The 12,149-nt window shown below is 38.5% G+C and overlaps 1 protein-coding gene across 1 annotated transcript; it reads right to left on the reverse strand.

Annotated features, from left to right (window-relative positions):
* Nucleotides 1-139: 139 nt before the first annotated feature.
* On the reverse strand, nt 140-12,149 carry LOC115375607 (retinol dehydrogenase 12-like). The gene is made up of 7 exons (XM_030075065.1): nt 11,983-12,149; nt 10,540-10,655; nt 7,043-7,198; nt 6,757-6,861; nt 4,624-4,833; nt 1,483-1,675; nt 140-1,157 (listed from the first exon to the last, which is right to left on the reverse strand). Exons 1-7 carry the CDS (start codon nt 12,003-12,005, stop codon nt 1,055-1,057), a joined length of 906 nt encoding a protein of 301 aa, XP_029930925.1. The 5' UTR covers nt 12,006-12,149; the 3' UTR covers nt 140-1,054.

Genomic DNA, 12,149 nt, shown 5'->3' on the forward strand with positions numbered 1-12,149 from the left:
CAAGTCAAAGTGGAGACCTGGACCTGGCTTATTTATTTACTTTATGGGGATTCAATTCTTAGGACGACAATGCCTTGTACTCGGCTACCTTGCATTGTGAAACTGTGGGCACTGTAGCAGTGAGCAAATAAATCTTTCACAATGGATCTTTTGCAAATTGTTCTTTGCATTTTGTTGCGCAAGTGTGCCTGTTTTGTCAAATGGAGCACTTCCTAAGGCTACTCTGGTGTGAACATCTTCTCACAGCAGCAAACCTGGTGTTCAGCATCATCAACACAAGCCTCCAAACACCACAATGTCACTAACTCACTTATTTGCTCACTTTGGTCTGCAATTCTGATTATTTCTGACTGGCAGGATAACACAAGGGGAATCGTTCATATAGCTTACAATGTACCACAATCAGCAACCTGTCTGTTACACTGGTATTTTATTTGGGAAAAATAAATGTTCAGGAGTCTAAAAACAAATTGCCATGCAAATCATATTGCTTTTGTTTGTTTGTTTGTTTGTTTGTTTTTTGGTTGTTGTTTTTTTTGCATATTAATGTATTATGACTAATGACTAATATGACTAATTTAGAATTCGCTTTCATAGTTGAATTTGCCACTAACAGCATCTTCATTAGGATATATATGTATTGTTTTTGTTTGTTTTGTTTTGCATTTACTGTTATTAATCATTATATGAAATATTGATTGTGCAGTTCAAAGGTAGTCCATAAATAATAAATAAACTATATCTAAATAAATATTGACATGTCAGTATTGACATTTTTATTTGGCGTCCTAATATAGTGTAGGTTATTACTTAGTACCTTCTAGTGGTGTGGTAGTATTTCTAGATGTTGAGGTTAGCGATATGTTCTGTTTATTTAATTATTTTAATGAACTACAATTAGGATTTAACATATATATTATTTAAATGAAAAAATCTGGCTCCATGTGCCTCATTTTCATGTTGAGTCTTTGTATGGGCTTGTTAACCAATTACTCTCTGCAGCTCCAGTTTGGGATCATATGGCCCCACCAGACATCAGGAGGGTATCAGTCGGTCACTCCCAGCTGATACCTAACATTTGGCAGCTGACTTCCCACAGTTTCTCAGCCACGATGTCATCTCTAGCTGCACTGGTGCAACCAGACAGCTTGCAGTCACTATATGGAGGGGAAAGAAAAAGAAAGAAGAGCTGTTCCATTTCATTTCAATACAGGCTTTGAAAAACATGAACACAACCCAAGAACCCAAGAAACAGTGATGCCACATGATTAGTTACCCTATAAATCAACCAGGTCTTCAAGCTCCAGATTCAGCCATGACTAAGCTACCACAGACAAATGCTCATTCATACCTATAGACAATCTAGTTTAAATTACTTAATTAAACTGAGCTGTTAGTGTTGGTTTGCTTGGAATAAAAACCTGTAACCTCTTTTATAGCATAAGAGTGGACACCACCGGTTTACACCTAATACAGTCTTACCAATAGTATCCCCCACTGTCTTTGTCTAGTTCAGGCTCCACAGCACAGTAGATGGAGGTCTGGGCCCCCTGAACGCAGGTCTTGGTGAAGGGTCGGACAATCTTCCAGGAGACCAGTAGGAACAGGTTCATATGTCTCTTCAGTTCTGTACGAACGATCCCTGGATGGACGGCGTATGCCGTCACTCCAGTGCCTGCAGAGAATTTACAATGTGAGTGTCATTTTTATCACAGTGCCATTTCCATGACTTATGTGTTATATTTGATTGACCATTTACAAATCTTTTAATTTCATAAGGTGCATGCACTGGCACATATGCTTTGGCCCTTTACCTATTTCTGCAGTTTTCTGCCCAGTTAGTGATAAGTCATAATGCACTAGTGCACACATTACAGTAGCCCTAGGACGTATCAGGGTGTTTATAGGCTAAGGAAGTTGATAATTTCAAAATAATAGTGTCCTCTAATTGCTCAGTATTATTTTGATGTGAATGATTAATGCAGTTTATGCTGCTTTTATGTGTTAGCTGGAGCAAGTGTAACTTATTTGCATTCAGGCCACCTGGAATTTGGAAGTTCCTGTTTAGAATTTCCCACTCCCTACTTCACAGTTCCAACAAGGTCTGGCAGCAAACACAAAGACCTCAAGGAATGCCCATCTAATGCAACACCCACAGATTGCTGTGATTAAGGTTAGGGACAGCATGATAGGGCCTTCAGTGAGGTGGGCATTCCTGGAAGATATGCAGGTCTTTGTGTCTCACACCAGACCCTCCTCCAGAGTTCAGGTTATTGACCTTGGAACAATATGGACGCCAAAAGCAAAGTGGGGTTAGTTTGACTGCTTTCAGAGCAGATGTGATATACGATGGATAAAAACACAGAATGAGGCCTGGAGGGCCACTGTGTAGTTTTACTAGGAATGTTACTTAGATAGAACACTGTAACCATCCAATTTTGCAAGTGTCCTATTGTCTAATTGATCTAGTATGCCATTGCAAACAGAAACGCTGATTTGTGACATTACATAACTGGATGTCAAAGAACTCAGGCTGCATTCATCAGAGATGGGAACTGGGAAGTTTCCACCTTCCAAGAGGAAAATAGTCACATGAACTGTCATGAACTCTGGAATTAAGGTACATCAACAGCAGGTTCCTGACCCAAGTATCCTCCACTGACCTCACACCCTTGGGGAAGAGCAAGTATCGGGACTGGATGGATCTGGCAGAGTCCAAATGGTCCATGTCCCAATATGGTCTAAGGGGGTAAATGAGATAACAGATTTTTGAGGGGCCTGTGAAGATTGAGGGAAGTCCCTAATTGTCCTTTAACGTCCTTAACCACAACTGTGATGGATATCTCCCAAGATTCGGAGTATTGCTGGACATTTGGGCTCTGTGTCCACCTGGCATAAACATGCGTCCTGTGTGATCTGATCACAAATGGACAGCACTAAGCACAGGTGTGAACAGCGCTCAATGTGTCCTCAATACGTCTTGAGATCCGATTGCTCAGGCCTCGTTTGGAGGTAGCCTTGGATGTTTTTGTCCACATCACATTTTAAGTGTAAACAGACATGTGTCCCAGGACAGATTGAAGGACCGGTTACTCACCTAACATCCTCTGCCTTAAGCTCTGGTCCAGCCAAACATGCACAATACCGGCCAGATTGCCACTTTTCCAACAGAAAAAAAATCCTGCCTGATTCTCTCTCTCTGTCTGTGTCTCTCTCCCTCTCTCCCTCATTCTGTTTTGACTCAAAAAACCTAGGCATTTCGTCTTTGCAAGTGGAAATGATATGTAAGAAAGAATGGGATATAGGAGCACTGCGTGGGTCCTCAGGCAAACGAGAATCAGGTGCTCCTTGGAGAGGGTTAGATCAGTGGGAAAATATTCATCATTAATATTCATTCATCTCCTTTTTAAATAGACATTCTGCATAGAATATGGCTGCCTAATTTAAAACGTCCAAGGCACACTGGTCCATTGAAAAAATATTAAAAAGCTAAAAGTTAATATTACATGGCTAAGTATGAAAAATATGAAAAATATGGCTGCTGACCAGCATGTTTCAGCTCCGAGAGCACAGGATGTTTATCTAAAAAGGAGACACACTTAAATATATTTTCCATGTAAATTATATGTTTATTTGCATATTGAGAGAAAAGAGTGAGATCCAGTCACAAGTGGGCAGCCAAGACTCATGTGGAGACACATGCTAATGCCAGGCGTGACAGGACGGACTTAAAGCTGTCCACTTGTGATCGGATCACCAAAGACACATTTTAACGCCATGTGGAAACAGCCTTAGGGGTTTACTGGTGGAAAATTACAATACCAGATGAAGGCTAGGAGCAGGCAACAGATGCACATAAACAACTTGGGGTTTATTTACTTTTCATTAACAGAAGGGTAACCCTGAGTTAACGTGAAGATGGAATTTATGCATTTCAGGAGAAGGAAAGAAACAGGAGTCACTAAGCAAGTGCCACAGTGACATTTTTCTTTACTTTATTTTTACCTTTATTCTTTTTTTTTTTTTTTTTTTTTTTTAACCTTTCTTTAGATTACTATTTCTTGCCTTCTTTTTATTCTTATAACTTTGTTTCCTTTTTGTTTATAAAAGTTTTGGGAAAAGACAGTTGTGATCTTGTCTCACATCCTCTCCGGGGAAATTTTGGGACATTTGGAATGTTTTGGAAGTTGGGCATATGGTACATACATACTCGTGCATCCAGGTTTACATTTTTGAATTTGCCTTTATAGTATTATTGTTATTAGTATTAGTATACCTTTAATTAATTCATTCATTCATTCATTCATTCATTTAACTAAATTTCTAAATTTCTGTTGGTTTTTTTTTTTTTGGTAATTTTATGGAATTTTTTTTGCTAACTTGTTTTTTTTGTTGTTGTTTTTTTGTTTGTTTGTTTTTACAAATTTTTGGTATTACAAATCACAACAGTCACTTTTTAACATCAAAACAGGGTTTGTTAAGTGGCAAATCATTAGAGATGTGGCCCTTAATGTGTGGATATTTACATCTTTATTATTTTTTATCATATTTACAAGGTCACCTGAGTGTCGTGAGATTAAGAAAGGAGCTGTGCAATCAGAGTGTAGAATGACTGACCCCCACCTTGCAGCCTTCTTGCCAGAGATCTGGTGAAGAGGATGTTGGCCAGTTTGCTCTGGCCGTAGGCCCTCCTTGAGTTGTAGTTCCTCTCACTGTTGATATCCTCCAACTGGATCCGCCCCCAGGCATGAGCCATAGATGATAGGTTGATGATCCTCGAGGGGGCAGACCGCTTCAGCAGCTCAAGCAACAGGGATGTTAGCAAGAAGTGACCTAATGAGATGTGGAGGAGGAATAACTGTCTCACAATTTTGCATCAGAAAATAGACTAAAAAACATCTTACCTGCCAAATGAACAATGTCCAACCAAAACCTTGTATCTCCATAATATCAACTTTTCAGAACTAAGGAGAAAACAGTCTAGGCTGACAACTGTACATTTTTCAGTTTCTATAATCAGCTTTATCAAGGTTTCATCACCTCAAGGCTTGCAGAACATTCTGAACCCAAAGAAGAGCATGTAAACACTCAAATTCAGCTAAAACAAAAATCTCCAAATTTTGAGATACAAGGTTTTCGCCGGACAGCGACAACTTGAAAAAAGTTGGTCAATAAAAAATGGTCAATATCTCAAAAATACACATCACTGATTCTTGGGAATTTGGATAAATCATGTCCCACTAAGAAAAATGCTATTTCTGTTGGAAATTTACAACATTTTAATGAATAAAAAGAATCAAGGGCATAATCAGGGGGTCCTTTGCACATTTGTAAGGTTCTTTATAGGTTTATTTTTAATTTGTATTAATTTAATGATTATATGTTGGCCCATGGCCTAAAAAAACAGTTGTCCTTGGATAGGAGATAATCATTTCAACTTGATTAAAACAACAAAAAGTAATAATTTCACTGAATAATATATTTACCACATGAAAGAGTACATCATAATATGTATTAAAAAGCACAAAACAATGAGTTTTGAACAATTTTTACTATTATTTTGTGGTTGCTCAAAATGTGTCCCACATATTCATCACCACCGTCAGATATTTATTTAAAAAATAATAATAAAGCTCTACTGCATGCTTCAAGACCGCTCAGGCTCCTGGAAGTTTTCTATTTTCTCTTAAATCTCTTCATATTTTTGGACACTGCTACTGTCACAACTATAACATGTCAACACCGTCACTTTTGTATAAAAAATATTAGATTAGATTATGGAATAAATGTATACTTTTTAAGAAAAGGTCTGATGTAGGTAGCAACAGGGCGGAAAACAATGATGGCTAATGTGAACAACTCATGCTCATCATGTGAAAGAGCAGGTTTTTGTCACCACCGTCAGACGTCACCACCGTCAGGTTTTCCTGACGTACAGTCTGAAAAATGTTTATAACAGTGCTCAGGATTGTTATTTTTTTGTACCAAATAGTTAAATAAAGTTGTTAAGCAAGAGTTAAGCATTGACTTGAGTGGTATAAATTTTGGAATTGTATGTTGTAATGAGGCCACTGTCACCACCGTCAGATTAGTGTCACCACCATCAGAGGCAGTTATATTTGTTTTAAATGAATATATGCACAATATGTTTCTTTGGTGCTGTTGAGTTATTAAAGTAATAGTCTCTTTTAATACAAAAATATGTTTTTCAAATAAAATATACACATTACGGTGACGGTGTTGACAAAAACAAAGTAGCCTAATAACTGGAAAAACGCCTATTTTATTAAAAAAAAATGCAAAATGAGGAGGTTGCACCGGTACATTGCTGAACAGCCAAGACCTTGGCCTATAATGATATACCTTCAGATTTTGTAATTTAACTCACTTTTTTTTTTTTTTTTTCAAAATTAAAACCTGTTTTATCCAAATTCCCAAGAATCAGTGACATGCATCTATTATCTAAAATGATAGTGTGCAAGAATGATAGTGAGCAAATAACTTTTTTCTGTGATCCGTTATAATCTATTTTAAACTTTAACTGTAGAGCAGCAGCCTTTTGTACAAGCAAAGGCCAGAAATTACAAGTATTGGAATTTTTCAATGAAATTCTAATACATTATCATTTGTAACTGTTAGATGCCAAAGGTCGTTATGCTTTTTTAGTTATCAAATCTGAAGTGATTGAATTTGAAATAAATTTCGGCTTTGTTTGGCACATACAAGCTGGTTTACTGTGTGAAATAACTGACTCACCTAGGTGATTGACTCCAAACTGCATTTCAAACCCATCGGCTGTTCTCGAGTATGGACACATCATCACCCCAGCGTTGTTGATCAGGACGTGCAGCTGGCTCTCCTCTAAAGAACATGCAAGAAAAAAACATATTTGATGGACTTGTTGATTTGGTCAGTTTTTTTTATAATTAAATAGCGTGCACTAAATGATCTTTTACCCATATCCATCTCCTTATCAATTAATGGTACAGTAAAAATAATTTGGCTTTGGACATTGGAATAAATTATATTTGTCTCATCTCACCTCTGTTGATGACCTCGGCAAACTCTCTGATGGACTTCGTATCAGACAAGTCCAGTTTTCGTAAGATAATATTTGGGTTTCCAGAGTTTTCTATAATCTCTGCTCTGGCCTTCTCAGCCTTTGTCATGTCCCTACAGGCGAATATGATCCTTCCACCTGGATGGAGCAGAGCTTAAATTAGCATTATTAAAAATGATGATGATGATGATGATGATGATGATGATAACAACAATAAGTATATGGTTAAATAATTTTCTATACATCCACTGGTTACAGTTTTATTAACCATCTCACCTCATTCTGGACTGAATGAGGCCTTTTCTGCCAGGATCCATTTCAATAATAATGGGACTGAGCTCCTTTGTTTTAATCTAGTGAGTCACACAGTGCTAGGCCTATTCCTGCACCTTAGGCTCCATTAACTCTAGCCCCCCTGCTGCTGACAGTGTGGATCATAATGTAACTCCCAAATGCAGGAGGGGTCCTAGTTAATCAGTCCAACTTTCCAGTCAGAATTACAACCAGATCTTTCAGACCGCATCCCAGACACTCAGCTTCCAGTTTCCTCTCTGTTCCCCGCCACACGCCTGACTGAGAGAGTCTTACTCCTGACAGTCCTGTTGTTTGTAGCCTCCCTAATGCAAAGTGCCTTACAAAAAAAGTGATTTGTATGCCAGCAGTTCATAATGACAGATGATCTTGACTTTTCAATGATCACTGAATCATGGCTGAATCAATTTCTTCCCCGCTAACTGAGGCCTGCCCCACAATTCCTCCTGCTTTCAAGAGGCCAGACAAGTCAAGCTGTGCAGTCATTTTTAGAGACCAATTTTAATGCTCCTTTATCTTCCATGACAGCTTCTCTACTTTTGAGATTCTATTTTTATTCTTACTAGTCAGTTCCCATTATTATGTCTTAATTAAGACTTTTGAATGAAGGAAGGAAGGAAGGAAGGAAGGAAGGAAGGAAGGAATCGTGCAGTAAAGGCATACTATGGGTGCAGTGATGAAAGGGTGCAAGAGGATTAAGAGAGGAGAGGAAGAGGATTAGGACCAATTAGTTTTTCTTTTTGCAGCTAAACTCACAGATTTTTAAGAAAAAAAGTAGAATTTCTAAAATGGAATCCATAAACTGCAGAGAGAAACACTCAATTCTGAGATTATCTGGGCAAAAAAAAAAAAAAAAAAAAAAAAAAACTTTTGGTAAGTAATGGCAGACTACAGGCCTCCAGTGTGATACGCATTTCAGTTTCTTTGACAGGAGCAAAAGAAGATGACCTAATCAATCACCCTCACATTGTGAATCTTTTCAAATACATGTAACTCTGTTTGTGTAAAAGCTCTATATCTCTCAATCCATGATTTATCCTAAGAAAAACAGTGTTATTAATCACCTTGTGAATTATAGGGATTGTAGAATAAAAAAAGAGTATTTATTTATTACACTGCAGTATTTATTAATTATAATATATGGTAGCCTGTGTGAACTAGGTCAAGGAAAGAGAACTGCAGTAGACCTTTATCCAAAAAGGAGTGACAATTGTTTTGGAGAGCTTCGAACAGCCACACCTGAGCACTATTGAGTCCAGCCCTGCGTTCCAATACTCATACTACCATACTATTTAGTATGCAAGAAAAATAATTAGTATGTCCCAATACATAGTATGTCAGATGCAGTATGCCAAGAGTACCAGGATGTTCTACTACACCCGGTCAGATTTCGCAGTATGCATGTCAGCATGCTTCTCTGGCCACTCTGACCCACAATCCTTTGCGCAGCAGAAGTTACGTCGTACTGACTCAGCTGCGTGTACAACCCACAGGCATTTTGACAACAAAATTCAAATATGGTGCTATGGACGGCGGAAGTAAGCAAGAGGGTCGGAGTTCAGGGATGATGTATGTAGTGTGTCCCAGTAGTATGCATACGCATGCATACTGCATACTACACTACATACTTTGTAAGGGCAGCTGCAGTACATACTAAATGTAAAAAGTTGAAGTATGCGATTTGGAACGCAGCCCCGGTGTAATCCCCACCAGGACTCAATACCCTGATTGAGATCTCTTACAAAGAGAGATTTCTTACAAATTTGTGAATCTATAATGGCAGAAATGTTGAGATTTTTATCTCAGAAATTCTGTGTTTTTTTCTTGAAATTTTTAAAAAAAATCATATTGCCCCAGTGCTCTTCTGTAAAAGGGGCTGGACCATATGGAGTAGATTATTAGCAGGTGTGGTAAAGGGTGGCATCACCTGAGACTTTAGTTTATCTAGCTGCAGGAGGAATGGTGTTCTGACACCATGTTCAGGGAGCAACGCTTTGCTCTTTGTCAAATTAGGAAGGAGGAGCTTTGCAAATTAGCAGGTATTTATAAGCCGCATTTAAAGGCCCACTATGCAATTTCAAATTGGAGGGCACCGCGCTTTGTTTACTAATGTTAAGGATGAGGCTGAGGAAGGATGAAAGCCGTCAGGTTCATGCCAAGACTAATAACCCATTCAATTAATGGAGCCCCTTTAAATGACCGTCTTCAGTGTAATCTTTTGATGTCAAATGTACACATGAAGCAAAATGCTCCTATGTTCTGGGTAATGGTGGGGTAAAAGAGTTGACCTGAATTCCTGAGGCATGTCTCAGTTTTAATTTTTGACAGCTGAGAGACATTCATGATTCTGTACCACATCATAACAAGGTGGGGTGCCCTCTTAATTAATGATATATCAACAAATGATCATCAACAAACATATATAAAGTATTTGTTAATGATAATTCCCCAATTAACTACCCGGTCACCAGAATAAAATATTGCCATTTTATGTTTCTGCAAACCAAAAAATACAAATATGTTGCATATCAACATTTGAAATGCAACACAGGACTTGAACCCTGGTCTGATGAAGAAAAGTCCTGTTGGTTGTGCCAGCCACTTGCAGATGTGCTGTTTTTTTGCCTGTTTTATGTTACTTCACGAAACTTAGGGTTAGGGTTAGCAACATTTCAGTGTATCCTTGGTTTGCACAACTGTAAAATGCCAACATTTTTGCCTGGTAACCATGGGTTTATAAAGGATTTACTACAGGTCTAAACATTTTGGTGAGGAAAAGATATGTCAAAATGTTGGCTGTCAAATTCACAATGCTCCCAAAAAGCATTATCAGAGAATGGTGGACATGCGCACATACACACACACACACACACACACACATGTGCACGCACACCGATGTGCCTTCATTTTAATCCTTCTGTCCTCCTCTTTTTTTTTTTTTTTTTTTTTTTTGACGTTCTAGTGAATGACGTAAGAGAGTGCCTTGAAACTGGGGGGTTTTGTTGCAAAACAAGCGTAGGAAAGAGTGTTTTGACAGCAACTGATGTAGAAAAATGTTGACTGATATTGTTCAACAATCATAGCAACCGTAGCTATCGGGCAATGAAAACCATGATAAATACAGCTTTATGAAAAACATATCAAAAAGTGAACTTCAAGCCCTTTACCTCTCTTTGCCAGGTCTAAAGCTGTCTCCTTCCCGATGCCTGTGTTAGCACCAGTGATGATGATGGTTTTTCCATCCAGCCTGGCATCTGAGGACCACTGGCCACAGAACAGAGCTCTAGGACAAAACCACAACGTGATGTAAATGTGCTGCAGATCCTGTTGGTAGTCTAGAGATTTGACTCCATGGACCACATCTAAAGGTCCACACCAGTGATCCTGCATGTTTAGCATAATACACAATTTATAAACTTCATGTCTCTGCTGATCTTTTCCCAAAGCAAGCAGTCATAGTTTAGAGCTCTGATATCATGTTTCTTTTATCCAACCACTGGTTTCCATTCATTACACTATGATATGAAAATGAACTTTCAGAGAAAGCACTGTTGTGTTTTGATGACTTGAAATTGGGCACACTCTCTCTCCCTCTGTCAGAAAATAGTCCCCAGGGGACACATTTGCTTTCCACAGCCAATCATCAGTTTTGTGGTTTATGAATGGCAATGGCTTTGTTAGCTACAGAGGCAGAACAGTATGAGGTGGCTGTTTCAGCAAAATTAAAATTTGAACATCCAAGGATTCCATGTTGTGAAATCCTTAAAGCCCCGGCATCTTTAGAAACTTCTGTTTTTTTCCAGTATCTTGTTGCTATAATCTCTTAGATTCACAAAAACCCCTCTCGAGACAGCTGTCCAATAATTGCATTGAATAAATGTTCTCAACTTATCCATCTATCTATCTATCTATCCATCTATCTATCTGTCTATCTATTTATATCTATCTATATATCTATATCTATATATATCCATATCTATATATAGATTAAATTCGGTTCTCTCTCAGCAGCCCAGCAGCCCTGATCTCAGCAGCAGCAGGCTAAGCTAACAGGATGACTGCCCCCTCTGTCTTGAAGCAGCCCACTCAGCAGTTCACAAATGCTAAAACACATGACAGACATGTTTTGCCTATAATCTAAAAACACACTGGCCTAGGGTGACCAATATACACAAAAGGTTTTGTTCTCTTATTTTCTGATCCTTTTTTTTTCCTTTGTAATATTCACATAACACACATTAAGCATGATCTTAACTACTCAGTTTCCTTCAAATGTAGCTAAACACAGAAGGTACAAAGGATAACCAGGACAATCCAAACAAACTTGACTGAAGCCCAAAGTGCCAATAACACACCCTGCTGAGCCACCAGGATGCCATGGTTCAGCCAGTTTGGTTAAAAAGACATGTGCATCATACATTTGCCAGATTTTCAGCAGTAGCACTTTACTGGAATTAAGTAACCAATGTAGAACAGGTAGTCATCTGCAAAACAACATTTTAAATGGAAAACCTAAAAACCTTGCAAACAAAACCAATTCACCACTGCTAGAAAGCGAAAATGAGCTAAGATGAACATTAGAGGGTAGGCTATAAAGACCAGTAGCTTACCTGAGGGTATAAATGTTAGCCATTTGTCTCCTTGCAGTCTCAGTGTTGAAGAAAAGTCCACAAAACTCACTTTAGCATGACAAAACTGGAGGCTGTGGCTCAGTGTGTGGGCCTGTGTTTGTGTGTGTGTGTGCGTGTGTGTGTGTGTGTGTGTGTGTGAGAGAGAG

Source organism: Myripristis murdjan, chromosome 17, assembly GCF_902150065.1.
Source record: "Myripristis murdjan chromosome 17, fMyrMur1.1, whole genome shotgun sequence".
In the NCBI taxonomy this organism is placed as follows: domain Eukaryota; kingdom Metazoa; phylum Chordata; class Actinopteri; order Holocentriformes; family Holocentridae; genus Myripristis; species Myripristis murdjan.